Source organism: Quercus robur, chromosome 11, assembly GCF_932294415.1.
Source record: "Quercus robur chromosome 11, dhQueRobu3.1, whole genome shotgun sequence".
NCBI classification, from domain to species: Eukaryota; Viridiplantae; Streptophyta; class Magnoliopsida; order Fagales; family Fagaceae; genus Quercus; species Quercus robur.
Window position 1 is genome coordinate 13,242,397 of NC_065544.1, and position 16,671 is coordinate 13,259,067.

Below are 16,671 nucleotides of genomic sequence, written 5' to 3' on the forward strand. Positions count from 1 at the left end.
GGGTGTGGATTAAGATTTCCAACTGCGTGTGGTAACAAGCGTTTCACATGTTATATGCCATTCATTTGAAATAATGGTAAATGATAAGACATCCGGAATATACTACAGGAGTGGTATATAGCGAAGGGTGAGATTAGTGGTACATGACAAGATGCGTACACAATTTTTGCTAGAGTCAGACACTAATGCCGATCTATGAAAGACACAGATGAGAATCAACATAGGGCAATACTGTGGTGACATTATAGTATATGTTGATTGTAGCTAACACCATTTATTATGGTGCAATCAAGTGGGAGATGTTAGCATATAATAGTGATAAGTGATCACACCATAATATGGTACACCCTCACCTATATAATAACACCCACTTGGTGGACGGTGTTGCTTCACCGACCACCAGCAGAGAATTAATTAAGCGTTAAAGTTAGTTATTTATAGAAGTAGTGTGTCTTTTAGATAAGATGTATCTCTTGGTAGATAGACATATCTTTTATTCCCAAGAGACATTAGGAGTCTATAAATACTGGGACTCCTCATTCATTGTCACATTACATAATTTTATTCTCTCTGTCTGTGTTGGTGATTCCCAATCTAATGACATCACCATACACAATAAGGGCCTAACACAATTGAGTAAATAAGAGTATCAATAATAGGTATATAGCTTTAGCAAATAATTTGAAATTGCTATTTTTCCCCCGTCAACTTCATTGTGGAAGTCGCTCAAGCCCTAAGGTATGATGAATGTGAATATTTTGTTTTGTTATATTTTGTTCATGTTGTTTTACAGTCAGGGGCAGAGGGAAGGGGGGGCGAGGGGGGGCATATGCCCCCCCTGATGCTCCAAAAATTCTCAAGTAATATATAGTACAATGTCTTATTTTGCATACACAAAGACAATCAGTTTTTTTACATACATATTGTACTTGTACTGTGTATTAGTTCATTGTAGGAAAACAATTTCACATTGGGGGTCACTGCAACTCTTTTTTAAAAAGTAATGGGTCCTACCTTATAATAATATTATAAAAAAATAAAACTACTTGTACAACCTACTTCTCCACCACTATTTTGTTGAATAGAATTATGAAAAAAAAAAAAAAAAAAAAAACCTACTTTCACTCACTAGTCATTATAGCACCTCAAAAAAGTTAAGGATCACAAAATTTTTCACAACTTTTTGTTACAACTTGCATGGCAGAGTGTGATTGTTGAAAAAAAAATTGTGAGTTTATATGTTAGTATTTGTTAATCACTCATAGTCTGCCATATCAAAGTTTTGGCAAAAACATTGTGAAATAATTTATGGTCTAGAACTACTCATAGCACCTCTATTACGTATAGCAATTTTTTCTTTCCACACCAACATTTTTCAGTCTCAAACCCAAGTTTTTTTTTACAAACCCAAATTTTAATTGTATATGACAATTACATTTGCATATAGTTGTTAATTTATTTTATTATTAATATCACTTAATACTTTTTCAAATTAATTTTACTCTCTTTTGATCTTGCCCCCCCTAACCTAAAATCTTGACTCCGCCACTGTTTACAGTAGTTCCATTCAGTGAGAGGTAAAAAAAAAGTTTTATAGAATTCATCATTTAGTTTAGTGTGCTAAACTTTTATTTAAGGATTTAAAACGTTACATGATCCATAATCCATGAACTATTCAAAAAGCACTTATAGTTATGAATTGATTCAACCCACTTGAGAACTACTCAAGAAAGTGAAGAACCGTGATTAATTGATTATAAAGTGAGTTGTAGAAGAACTTGGTAAATGGTCTTTTGAGGTTAAACTAACTAGTTTCAGAAGGTTGTTGCAGTGACCATTTTATATGCATGTACATGGTACGAGTTAACAATTAATTTATAAATGAAAAAACCGTGCGAAGCACGGGTTAATAGCTAGTGAGATTAACAATTAGATTTTGGTGTTGTTTCTTTCTTTTCGCAAGTATTTATAGTTCAAGCCTTCAAGGTCCGCTCATGTGATAAACTGCTTCAACAAATTAATATTTATTTAACAATAAACCGTTCATGTCAAACACAAATCCTACTAATTGGAGATACTCAAGCTAAGGGGACAAAAACCTAAAGAAGTTGAGTTGCACCTATGTTAAAATCTTTTTAACCCAATATGGGTGATTGCTTGACATTGACATTGGAGCATTAGGCCCAAATGATTCATTTGGTTAGGATGAGCGAAAATTGGAAGGATGGATAATATAGGCAGATAGAAAATTGAGATTAAATAAAAAAAAAATACTATTATTATTTTCCTTCTTATGTGTTATAGGTAGGGAGGATAAAAAAGATGAAAAGATGGCATGTGTGAACTTACAATTATGCCCTCATCCATGTTAACAAGTTTTGGAGTAAAAACTTGCCTCATTTTCCAATTAGGGGAAGTTTCTTGCTATATTTTCTTTCTGATTTGTAGAGAAAAAAAATTGTAGACCCAGGAAGAAATACACCCCACCATTTTCTCTTCTAAGTTTTCCACCCTCTCCCTTTTTTTTCCAGCCAAAAAAACCCAAAGTTTTCTTCCAACTAAGTTAAAGGACACTCCAACCCACTATGTTATTGTTCACGAGACTATCTTCCGAAAGAAAAAAAAAAAAAAAAAAAAAAAAAAAAAAAAAAAAACAGTATGAAGAAAATTCTCTAAACCATTATTTGGCGATCATTAACTTGTGTTTTTAAAACATATAATGTATTTATTAGTCACATAATCAATCAAGATTATTTAGTGATCATGTGAGTAAAAGAGACCTTTTATAATGTCACCTTTGCGTACCTGCAACAAAAATTCATGTAAATCTTTATTCATCTTTTTTATCTCAGTATTATGTCTCCTCTTTTTTGAGGCAACAAAGCATGGCTTTCTGGTTCGCAGAGATCACAGATTATAGTGTAAAATATAGTGATGTAATTATTTATTGAGGCTACCAAGTGCTCGGAGAGTGTTTGATCATATTCTCTTGATTAGAACCAATGCCATTGGTAAATCACAGGCATTATCAGTTACATTGATCATATTGTCCAGATCTACTTGAATAGCAATGCTCCATTGTAACTCCACCCCCATTTTGTCACCTATCCTATTTTCTTGATTTAGATCAAAAGCAAATGATTAGTACCAGCAATCCGGCACCTCATCCTGCTCCTGCAAATGCAAATGCGGCACCTTTGGCGGTCCCAAGGTTCTCAGGTATCCTTTAGAGGCATCACCCCCAGGCTTTGCTAGCTCTACATAAATCACCCTGCCATCAAAGTTCTGACAAAAAGATCACATTAGTCTCTTAACTTGATATATAATATATGTTTCTTATTGTAGGCAAATCTTTGAGGTTAATATATCCAGAAAAACAAGAGGGAGGAGGCAAAGTAGAACCTTGTTATCCATATTCTCTAGGGCAAGCATGGCATCTTCTTGACAAGTATATTGAATAAATGCAAAGCCTTTTGACCTGTTTGTGGCTCCATTCTTGACTAGTTTCACTGCCAGATATGGTAAATACAGTAGCATAGTGAAACAAATGCGGGGCAGGAAGAAAGTTTAAAACATACCAAACTCCTAATATGACATTTACCTTCAGCTATCTGGCCAAAATTTGAAAATTGCTGTTGCAAACTACTTTCATTGGTTGAATATGGTAAATCTGCACTGTAAATATACAGAATTAGAACTTGCAAGAAGAGGGCTAAGTAAACAAGGGATTTTAGATGAGTATCGCATTCAAAAAGCAATTGACCAATTTTATTTGTGTTCTTCAAGAAATGAAAAAACAATGGAATTTTTAAATTTTAGGACTTTCTATTAGTATATTTATGGTATTGTAGTCACTTCAACATGCTACGGAGCATGGGTCCTGTAAAGCAAACAATCTCTGTTTTACTTATCAAAAAAAAGAAAAATCAAACAATCCCTTTTGGTATTTCTTTCTAGAGAGATTCAGAAAAGTTATCCAGAGCCCACAATTGCCTCCGTAGGCTCTGTGCTCATTCACCCAATGCCCAGGTAATCTGTAATCAGTTAACAGAAATCACTGACTGCATCTAAAGAGTTCGACAATCGGTCAAATTTGATTCACAAAGCTCAAGTAATCAACCACTAGTGCGGTAACAAAGGTGATACTTGATTTTTTTTTTTTTTGTGTTGGGGGGGTGGGGGGAGGGGGGGGGGGGGGGGGAGGGGGGGGGAGATTTATTGAAAACATCATATTGGAAGTTAAAATTTTAAAGGAAAATATATAGAAATTACAAGGATTAGTACATATAGCGTTTGAAATCTCAACCGGAGAGCATTTTGTAACATTGAAATTAACTGATTAGAAAAGCTGATGAGGTGTCACTTTATAACCTCAAATGTAACCAACTATAAGCATAAACATTGAATTTCAAGCTAGTTTGTACACAAAACAAAAGTGGCAACAACCTTCATCTATGTTACACATTGCATGTGTGCTACACATTTAATTACAAGTGGAAAAATCATGCAGCCATTGCCAATTTCACAATAACCAATTTCCTTTTTATTAATGATGTTGATGTAAAATTCCAACAGTAACTTATCCAAAAATATATATATATATATATATCCAACAGTAATTGAGGCAACATAAGGGATTAACTCACTAAAGTTGGGATCGTTCCAATTTTAGTAATGTCAATAAAGTTGTACGAAGTTGTCAATTTGATCCCTCTGTCCAGCTCTACTCACAATCGACACTTTAAATGTCAAGTGATGCTGCAGTTGAATAAAATGACATGGTTTGGCATCTGCAGTTGAATAAAATGTCATGGAGGACTGATGACATGCAAGACACACGTAGACTGATAAAGAGGTCTCACTAAAGGACATCATTGGAACTTCTCCCAAACCAATGCAAATAGCTGAAACCTCAATTTTTTCAACTCCTGCCCCAATAACTCTACTATATCTAAGACAATTGCATTCCCAGAGTAGGTAGTTTGAATTGAGTTGGCAAAAGTCTAGATATCCCAAACCAATTTCATACTTTGCATTAAATGCTATAGTTGGCTCTTGAATTTTGGAGATTGGATACCACTGAAGTCTACTTCTTGACCTAACATGACTATCTGATGGGGATAGATTTGATTTCAAGAACAATAGTCCTCTGTGTGGACCATATCTTAAGCCAGAGCTCATTGGCATTATTTACATATTTCATTTACTTATTTATTGTTATTAATCTACTATTTTGCAAGTTAAATAATAACTTAGAACTTTCAGAAATTTCAAGAATTCATCCGTCTTCTTTACCTATCCAAAAAAAAAAAAAAAAAAATAAATAAATAAAAGAGAAATTTCAAGAACATAACTAACATTATGAAGTGAGCAGTTTCCATTGGTCTTCTCTTACAACAACCAAGCCTTACTCCCAAAACTTTTGGGTCAGCTGTGTCTCATTAACAGATTAATCAGGGTTGGCCACATGTATTCTTTTCCATCATTTTGTTCTATCTGAAGTCATACTCTTTGATACTTTTAATTGACATGTCCTTTTTTAACAACTTCTATTGATGTTATTTTTTGTCTCCCCCCTACCTCTTTTTTTCCCTTCAACTTGAATCAACCCACTTTTACTCACTAGCACATTAATCGCTATACTCTGAACATGACCAAACCTTCTCAAACGACCTTCCCACATATTCTCATTTCAACTGCCCTCATTTTATCAATAAGACTCCACCTGCCAAAACCGTGTATCATGTATTTTTATTTTTTATTTTTTATTAATAGGTATTCTACAATCAAACAATACTCTTGATGCGCTTCTCCACTTTATCCTCCTTGCTTTTACCCTATGATTCACATCCTCTTTAGTCTCTCCATCTTTATGAATTATTCATCCAAGATATTAGAAAACTATCACTCTTTGGTATTCTTTAACCATCATGTCTTATTGCCCCCTCATCTTTGTTTCAACTTTTACTAAACTTACATTTCATGTACTCTTAGTCTTAATTAACCACAAGCCTTTAGATTCTAAAGTCCAGCCAAATTTCTAACTTGTCATCAACTCAACTTCTAGATTCATCCACTAAAACTGTATCATCTACAAAAAGCATACACCTAGAGACTTCCTCCTATCTCTCCCCTCTTAACCCAAAATTTCTAAGTACAGACCACTTTATCCACATACAGAGAGAGAGAGAGAGCACATGATGGAGGGCTAGTTATGGAACCAAACTCACTAGAACATAATCAACACAATCACACAATAGAAAGCATTTGTAAAAATGAAGAATTCAGACACATAATTGCACAAATAACAGAGAATTCATGCTAAATCAACTCAAGAATTCATTCATTTTATCACTCGTTAAAGAAAACCAAGATGGGTTATTCAACCAAAGTTGTGCATATAGAATTAGAGAAACCCAAGGATGAAAACAATTAAGTAGCCACATACTCTAAGGACTTAACGAACTCAGAAATTCATGAATTATAGTACTAACTAAAGAAATTTACAGAAACAAACATGTAAAAACTCATACTAACAACAGAATTTACAGACAAAACAAACTCTTAAACTCAAACAAATAGAAAAACCCACGCATTATACCACGAATTAAAGAATACCCAGATGAGAAATCAACCAAAAGGTTCAAATTTAACTGTAATGGAAGAAAACCCAGATGAGAAATGAATCAAAATATACACACAGAGAGAGAGAGAGAGAGAGAGAGAGAGAGAGAGAAATAGACTTTACTTCTGACCATGATTCTGCTTGCAAGGGGATAGTCAGAGAGAGATGCTTTGAGCTTCAGAGAGTTGCGGTTGTTAGTAGCAAAACTAGATAGAGAATTTGGTGGCTTCGCCTTTGTGTAAAAAGGGAAAGAGACAGTTGTAGTTGTTGCCCACATGGTTTCGAGATCAACAACAATGTCAAATGTATCTCTCTCTTTGGTCTTCCACTTCGACACTAGCTCATAAACCTGAGACTGAAAGAATGAGAAGCTGTGGAAGCTCGAAACGCTGCGTTTCTGGGACTGCCAAAACTTGGGTACGTTTTACAATTTATTTATTTATTTTGTTAATTTTTTACATTGCATATTAACTATATATATATATATATATATATATTTTGCCATAAGTCTTAAAGCATTCTCATCAAGAATGATATAAAATATAGCATTTAGTGTCTCAAAAAGTTATTTTATTTATTTTAACAACTCACTTTATAATATACCAAATATCAAAAGTTATATTATTTTACCACTTCATTTAAATATATATTTTTTGATAAGAAATATTCTTTTTTTATTCTTTATTCATTTAAATCAATAATTACATCTATGGTGTTTCATTAAACAAACTTTTTTTTTTATTAGCATCTTGCTACAGTAGGTTGCTAGAGATAGCAGCCCACTGTAGCTAGATGTTAAAATTAATAACATCTAACACCTTTGATGGATGGTGCTTTTTTAAAATTTGATGTTAAATTATAGCATTTATAGTATTTTACACCTTTGCTAAGAGCATTCTCATTAAGAATGCTAAATGGTATAAATGCTAAATTTTAGCATGCTAAATGCTATAAATGTTAAACAGCATGCTCCATCAAAACTTTTAAATCCTATAAAATTTGCAATCCGGCTATAGTGGACTGCTTTCTCTAGTAGCCCACTATAACAAAATTGTAAAAAAAAAAAAAATTTGTTTAATCACTTTCCCTCCCACCCGCTTCCCTTTTCGCGCCTATCTCTACTAGTTTTCCCTCATTTTTATTTATTTATTTATTTATTTTTCTGGTTCACTCTTTCTCCCACACTTATGCCTCTGCCTCCTCTCCTTTTTTTTTTTCTTCGTTCTCCCTCAACCCAAGCTGCTCTTCCCTTCCCTCAATCCACGCTACCAAACCCATCTCCGCTTCACTACTCCCTCTGACCGAACCACCATCACAAATACAGCATCTTCTTTCTCTGAGTGAACCCATATCGAACCCACTCTTCTCTCCCTGATGTGCTTCGCCGATTTTATGGGTCTGGATTTGTGGGTTTGAGTTCATGGGCCTCTAGGTGGGTGGTGACTAAGGTGGGTTGCTGTAGTTGAGGCGTGGGTCTTTGGGTTTGATGGGTTTTGCTTGCCATGGCCGCTGTAGGTCTTGGGTTTGTGGATTTTGTTCGCCACTCTATCCTCCGCCTCCCTCTCTTCCTCTCATGGTGAGGCTTCTCTCTCTCAAGTTTAGTTTAGTTTTTATTGTTGTTGTTGTTTTTATATTTTTTGGCTATGGGGTTGATTTTTGGATGGATGCTGATTGTGGTGGCAGTGGGTTGGCCATAAGTCTGGGTTTGCTGTTGAATGTTGATGGTATATGGTGGTGGTGGCTGACTGGGGTTGCTTGGGCTAAGAAGAAAGTGGTGGAAAGAGAGAGAAAGTGGTAAAATAAAAATAATATTATTTAAATGAAGTTGTAAAAAAAAAAAAGAATGTTTGATGTTTTGTGGATTGTAAAATGGTATTTTAAAATTGATAAAGTAGGATTTTGAAGTGGTAAATGCTAAAATATTTAGCATTCTTGATGAGAATGCTCTTATATCTCAAGCGACACGTTTTATTATTTTCAATGATGATGCTTAAGATTTAACCCCATTAAATATTGTTTTTCATTATAAATATCAAATTATTAATTTTTTTTTTTAAAAAAATACTAACTACTAACTTGATTACAAAAAATGATTCTTGCGAAGAATGAGGGGATTGGCCTGTAGAACCTAATCCCTCATACAAGTATAGAATGCTACATGCGCATGAATTATAAATTCTTCACACAAATTTTGGTTAAGAAAAATCTAGGTTTCACGCATTCTGACTTAACTTGGATGACAATTTCCTTAATATATTAAGATAGAGAAAAAAAAGATAATTATGTGTTCAATATAGTCTTTTTCATCCTCTTTGTTACAACATTGCATTAAGTGTCTTAAAAATGACATCATTTTGCCAGTTTTTAGATTTTCAAACGACATCATTTTTAGAAATGACAACTGACTTAACGGGAGTGAACAAAAAGACTTCGTTGAATAAAAGTCAAAGTTATAGGATAGATATGAATAAATCAAAAGTTACAAAATTAAATTGAATTTTGGAGAAATTTAAAGATAATAATTTATAATTTCACCAATAAAATACTTTTTACAATTTCTTATTATTTTTTGACAAAAAAATATATGGTGGGAACATTTTCCCCCAAATATTTGAATTTGTGATAGCTACTAAAAGTAAAGTATATAATTGCTACTGTTTTCGACATTGATGCAAATGCTTTTCGGTTTTAATATATTTTAGAGGGCTTTGTTTTGCCCTCATAATCTTTCTAAATTTATAAACTTTTAAAATTAAGAGTTTTTTTTTTTTTTTTTTTTTTTTCGGTGTGTGTGTGAAAACAAAGCAATTCATTCATTCATAATATTGCAACTGTTAACATAAAATGCCTCAAGAGCAGGTGGTGGAGATTCTTCCAATCATATCCTCTCACCATTTATCTGTTTAGCAAATTTTGCCAAAGAATGTGCCACAGAGTTGGCTGTCCTCCTAACATGACTAATAGAGAAAGCTCTAAAATAGTAGACATCTTCAAAAATATGTCCTAGCCTAGACCTATTGGTGCATGGAGCCATAATAGCTTTCATGACATTAACATTATCCCTCTCTAATATTATCTCCCTGAAGCTTGCTTCTATCACAAAAGATGGTCTTGAGCATCCCGATATTCCTTCAGATAGTCCTCTGCTCGTCGAACTAGCTGAGAAGGGTCCTGTATACTGCCTCCATATAACACCGAATTCCTCTGATTCCATATAACCCAGCATTGAACAAAGAATAACTCCATGTCATCCACGGTTAGTCGAGCCATCAAATCCTCAATTAGCTGCAATATATCTCCTCTACCCGTCGTGCACTTCTGCGAACAAACCTTGCTTCCAGCCCACACATCTTGGGCAACCCCACATTCCCACAAGACATGAAGAATAGACTCAGCACCTTGCCTGCAAAAGTCACCTGAGTTATCCTCCACAATCTTTCGGCAAGACAAATTCTCCTTAGTTGGCAAAATTCCTTGGCAGACCCTCCATCCAAAGACTTTTATTTTACTAGGCAAATTATACTTCCATAGTTTAGGCCAGGTCAGTCCTTTCCTCTTCAGCCCCGAGCTCTCCATCATTCCAATAGCTTCCTTTGAAACCAGTCGAGCTATGTGATAGCCCGATTTCACTGAGTAAATGCCATTTTTGTTGTGGAGCCACATTATAGCATCTGGTACCACTCGTCTGCTCAATGGAACCTACAAAATATCTTCCATATCTTCTTGGTGAAAGTTGGCAGCAATGACACTACGATTCCAGTCATGGACAGTCCAATCAATAAGGTCTCATACTCGCCATTCCCATTCCTCATCAAGTGGTGGGTGTAGGACCTTGTTTGTTGGATAGTTTGGGATCCACCTGTCTTGAGTAACCCGAATGGTAGATCCATCCCCTCCCCACCAACAGCATCCTTTTTTCAGAATTGTTTGGGCATCAATTAAGCTTTTCCAAACATACGAACTATTAGGTTCATCAGTAGCTTCTAAAAAAGTACATCTTGGGAAATACCTAGCTTTGAAGCACTCATATAGCAAAGAGCCATTATCATGTAGCAATCTTCATCCTTGTTTTGCCAACATAGCTAAGTTAAAACACCGTATGTCTCGAAAGCCCATACCACCTTCTTCTTAGATTGAGAAAGTAAATTCCAACTCTTCCAATGTATCTTCCGTACATTATTAACCCATCCCCACCAAAATCTAGCATACATGACAATCATTACACAACTTCATTGGTAATTGGAACACTCCCATGGTATAAGTAGGGATAGACTAAGCTACTGCTTTGATCAAAACTTCCTTGCCAGCCCTTAACAACAATTGGCCTTTCCATCCTTGGATTTTCTTCCAAACTCTATCCTTTAGATAGGAAAAAGTTTGGTATTTTGATCTACCCACCAACGTTGGTAACCCAAGATAGGATTCAAACTTGTCGACCTTTGTTATTCCCAAAGCTGTCTTAATCCTCTCCCGTTGTTCACCCTTCGTATTATTGCTAAAATAAATAGAATATTTCTCAAAGTTAATACATTGACCCGAGGACGCTACATATGTCTGAAAATAGAAAAGAATCATCAGCAAATAATAAATGGGATATATTGGGAGCTCTCCTACATATAGACACACTGTGAATTCACCCCTCTCCTTCTGCCTTAGCCAATAAAGATTAGAATCCCTCTACACATAGTAAAAACAGATAAGGTGATAAAGGGTCTCCTTGCCGGATTCCCCTATAGGGTGTGATATTACCATAAGCTTTACCATTAATACGTACTAAAAAACTTGGAGTTGTCACACATGTCATGACTCTATCAATCCAAACTTCAGGCAGCCCCAACCTAGTCATAATACATTTCAGAAAAGGCCACTCAACCCGATCATATGCTTTACTAATATTCAGTTTCATCGCCATAGAACCCCTTCTACCTGATCTTTTACAATGCATGGCATGCAAAGATTCATATGCTACTAAAACATTATCAGTGATCAAACGACCTGGTACAAAAGCACTTTAAACTTTCTTTTTAGCTTTTCTGGAAGATAATTTTAGGAACTTTATGTGTAGTTCAATGTTGTGAGTATTGTCAAATGTGTATATATATCCTCTCCATTTAAAGTAGATATATTTCAAGTCATAATTCATATTAAATATTATAAATTTAAAAGTATATCTAATGTCACATTTTTTAAACTTGAAATGACGTATACATGTCAAATCCAAAAAATATATTAACTCCTAATATAATTAAAATAAAAATTGTAAAAATGATAAGGTTTAATATTAGATTTAGTTCTCAATCTTTGTCCCATGTTTCAAAATAATCCATGTCATTTGAAATGTTCATTTTAGTCCATATACTTTTAAGTTGTGTTAAAAAGGTCCATCTCATTAATTACTCTTGCTTTGATTTTAAGTTGAGATTGTTTTAGCGAAATATTTGGGATTTTGATAGTAGTAAAGGAAAAAAGATTGGTTATTCAAATATTTTGTTAACTTCTTTTATACCTGTTTGTAGAAGAAGAAAATCAAAACAAAAGTCAATGGCACATTTTTTTACACAAACTTAAAAGTACAAGGAATACAATGAAACATTTCAAATAAGGATGAAAAAATTTAGCTACAAACTTGATCGTAGCAATCCTACTAAAAAAATTAGCATGGTTATATATTTTGAAAATTTAATTGTTAAATTGTATGTTCTTAACATACATGCATGTCAATTTTAATGTCAATTAGATGTTATTTACTAATATTCAATCCATAAACTTATTTTTTATGCATAATTCTATACTATAGAAATCTGAAATTTAAATATTTAATTAATGATATAGTTATTGATATCCATAAATTTTACAAGTATGAAGGATATAGGAATAAAATGTAAACCAATGGTAGTTTTGTTAAAATTTACATCTAATAAAAAAAAAATATTGAGTAGAGTTGTAACTTTAGGCTACAACCAAATTCAAATAATGAACACCAATTTAAACATGGGGTAAAATGTTGAGAACTAAATGTATAGTTAAATAAAAAAATAATAAGGAAAGAAAAGATACTAGCAATGCTAAGAACACAATTTATTACTACGTGGTGAGTTGTGAGTGGTGAAAATGAGGACCCATATGTAGTGGCAACGCCACGTGCAACTCAGGGTGTTCCCAGGAACACCTTGACCTGAAAAAAACTTGGAAAATTTTTTTTTTTACAAAATTTTTTATATTTGCTCTCTATTAGGAACATCCTCAAATTAAAAAAAAAAAAAAAATTTATTTGTTCTACTTTAAAGCAAAAAAAAAAAAAAAAAAAAAAAAAATGTAAGCCCACGCCAACTTGGTAAGCCCAACAGATTACAGAGCCAAGCCCACGGCAACTCAGCAAGCCTAACGGATTACAGCGGTTTTCCACGGATTCTCAAAAAAAAAAACCAAACCCCAATACAGAGTTGCAGCAAATCAAATCAGAAATCACTTCTAAATTAGAAATCCCTAAAGCAAACCTAAAGAGTAAAGACAAGCAAGCAACGCCTCAGTCCTTCAAAGCAACGCCTCAGGCTCAAGCCAATTGCCAACAGTCGGAGTCACGGAGATCGGATCGGTCACGTTGCTTGCAGCTCGCTCGTCGTCAGAGATCGGTCTAGTCTAGATTGTCATTGTCGCTTGTCGCTCACCACTGCCCTCATCGGAGATCACTTGTCGCCTTGTCATTGCCTTAGCAGCCTCAGCCTTCAGACCTCCCTGCTCGGCTACTCCGGTGCTCCCTCCCTCAAGGTATTTCATTTTACTAAACTAACTTCTCTCTCTTTTTCTCTCTGACTTTCTCTCAGTCTCTAAAAGTCTCTCTCTATCTAAATCACTAAAATAAAAATTATGAGTCTCTTTCTCTCTTTATTCTTTAAGACTAATTTTAATACTTTGTCTTTATCTGATTCTGTGATTGGGCCACTGAGCTGCTGAACCTTTAACTTTATCTTTATTAATATTTGGCATTTATTTATTTATTTTTTACTTATCAAAAAAAAAAAAAAAATTGGCTGTTTTTTTGACTTTTTGAATTTGGCTTTATCTTAATATCTTATCCGTTGGTGTTGGTGGGTGTTGCTGTTGGTGTTGGTGTGTGTGTTTGTGTCGGTGAGATATTAAATTATTAATTGTTTTTTAGTGTAATGTGTATTGTGATTTGTGATTATGAAATTTTCTGATTGGCAGCTGGCTCTTATGATTGGGGAAATTTTCTTGAGGCTTGACTGGCTTGTTTGTTGAGTGGAGTGGAGTGGGGGTGGGGGTGGGGGTGGGGGTGGGGGTGGGGGTGGATGAACACATGGGGCCAGGTAAACAATAATTAAAGCAGTGTAATTAATGTGCACATTAGCCCATGAGATGTGTAATGTGCACATGGCTGGCTCTTTTAGTGTAATGTGCACATAGATGTGTGCTAGTGCAACTAATAAATAATAATTTAATTAACCAATAATTAATTGGGGAAAGCAACTAATAAACTATAATTAATAATTTAATTAACCAATACATTATAAAAGACAAACAAATTAAATTATGTTAAGTTAAACAACAATTAATAATTTAATAATTAATGAAATAACAATACAACAAATTATATTTTATAAAAGACAAACAAATTAATGAAACAACTAAACAACAATAATTAATAATTTTATTAATATGTCAAATGAACTTATAGTTTATTGTATAGGTACCTTTGTTCATTTTTTTTTCTTTCCCTTTTGAGGGTTTTTGGTGTACAAAATGCAAATTTGTTTTGGTTTTAAGAATTTTTTTTTTTAAGCACAAACTTCATGCCCGCCAAATCTTGAATTTCGGCCGGTATTTACTGAACGTCCTGAAACACCCGAAATAGACCAAAATGACCCGAAATTTTTTCAAAGTGGAATAGGAACACCCTGGACAAAATTCCTGGAGTCGCCACTGCCCATATGGACACATTACTTTTTCTTCACTGCTCACAATTTGTTATATGACCAAGTTCTAGCAAAAATTGTGCAATAAGTTAGATTCCTAGCATTTTTCAAAGATACTGCATGGTTTATTAGCCATAACCTTATTAGGTCATGGATGACGAAAAAACAGTAAAAATAAAATAGATAGGATACAAATTAAAGGTGGCTCTAAGAAAACCAAGGAACTATTTCAAGTCTCAATAACATAGCAAGAGATTTATTATTTTCCTGTGCCACAAACACAAAGATACTACATGGGTTATTAGCCGTAGCCTTAGGTCATGGATGACGAAAAAAGAGAAAAATAAAATAGATAGGATTTAAAGGTGGCTTAAGGACACCATGGAACTATTTCAAGTCTCAATAATAGCAAGAGTTTTAGGGGGTGTTTGGTAGAGTAGTTTGAGAATTGTTGTTTGAAGTTTTTTGAAATACGTGTAGGTTAAAAAGTGTGTAATATTGTTTAAAATGTGAAAAATGTGAGTTTGAAGTCACTCACCAAACATGCCTTTATTTGTCTGTCACAAACACAAACACATGCATGGAGAACATTAAAAGTTCCTAACACTCCAGATACGATTTGGACTCCTAGTTATTAAAGAATTCAACAAATTCGGCACCTAAAGTCACTAGCTAGTTGTCGGCCGCACATGTTGCAACAACTAACAAGAAACTCTTTCGACATGAGCAACGTGAAGATTTGGTCAGTCTCACGTTGTTACGAGTTTAATTTTTTAAGGCTTTTGTTAAGGAATACCGAATGCGCACGAGTTAGGTAAGGTGTATTTAATAATTAATTAACTAATATTTTATATATTTTTTTAAAAATAAAGTTAATAAAAAATATGCATTTTAAATAATTTTGTATGTATCTATCTATACTACTATTTAAGGGGCTTCCCCTATTTGGATTCCATATTTTTCATGCCTAAAATACCCTCATCATACCCACGTACAAGTTTTCAACTACCGAGGATAGATATGTAAATTAAAACTCTTACACTTTAAAACCACAAACTCACGTACGCTTTACAGTTTCTATCTCACTTTCTCTCTCTCATTCTTCTTCAAATTAAAGACATTTAGTTAGCTCTACATTCTCTTCTCTTTTTCTTCATATTAAAGATATTTACTGTCAGAGGCTTCAACAAATTTTCAGGTTCTATCTTTTGCAGGTTCCTTTTTGTTTTCTTTTGTTTTGTTTATGATTGACTTTCTTTAAGTTCTACTTTTTTTTTTTCTTATATGTATCACATTAACTCTTTTTTTTTTTTTTTCCCCTTCTTCTTTATTTTAAAATGTAATTTTGAAATAAATGGTTCCTTCATATACTCCACCATTGTACTTCTTAATGAATTGTCATTTCATGTTGTAGGTATAGTGATCCAAAGATAAGGCTGTCTTATGCTACAAAAGAAGTATTCAAAATCATTCTCCAACAGTTAAACAGTATGGCTTCCTTTACCTCTTTTAATAGTCTTTGTTTACATTTTAAAAATTATAATCATGATCACCTCATGAATAGATAGTGAGTTTTTTTTAAAAAAAAAATAAGGTCAACAACGTCCATCACTCTCTTATTAGGTTTTTTATTTTATTCTTTCTTAGAAAAGGTTTTTAATTTTATCAAAAGGTTAACCACAATTATCTATTTCTAACTGCATTTGCACTAAATACATCCAACTTTATCAAAAGGTTAACCACAATCATCTACACGTCTATCACTACTAAATAGCTACTAAATTTTTTTATTTAGAATGAAAATTTTTTTTTTTCATTTGTGTAACTTTTTTGTATATCTAAATTATCCAATTAAAGTTGTCTACATCTCAAAAAAAAAAAAAAAGTTTATCCATCTCAATTTTATGGGCCCACATGCATTTGTTCATCAGGTGGGTTCAACAAAAAAGAAAAAATCGTCAATTTAAAAGTCTAAAGTCTAAACTTTAGGTTTCGCTTTTTAATTGTTATAATTAATTATTTATTTTGAGCAATTCAGTACTAAAAATAAAATCTAAAAAAAAAAATTTATATTCAAAAAAATCTAGGAGTGTGATTGGAAAATTATTTCTC

The 16,671-nt window shown here is 33.5% G+C and overlaps 1 protein-coding gene across 1 annotated transcript; it reads right to left on the minus strand.

The window, feature by feature from the left end:
- Positions 1-2,914: 2,914 nt before the first annotated feature.
- On the minus strand, positions 2,915-7,042 carry LOC126706473 (glycine-rich RNA-binding protein 4, mitochondrial). The gene is made up of 4 exons (XM_050405957.1): positions 6,749-7,042; positions 3,602-3,670; positions 3,403-3,509; positions 2,915-3,285 (listed from the first exon to the last, which is right to left on the minus strand). Exons 1-4 carry the CDS (start codon positions 6,900-6,902, stop codon positions 3,142-3,144), a joined length of 474 nt encoding a protein of 157 aa, XP_050261914.1. The 5' UTR covers positions 6,903-7,042; the 3' UTR covers positions 2,915-3,141.
- Between the last annotated feature and the right edge of the window lie 9,629 nt (positions 7,043-16,671).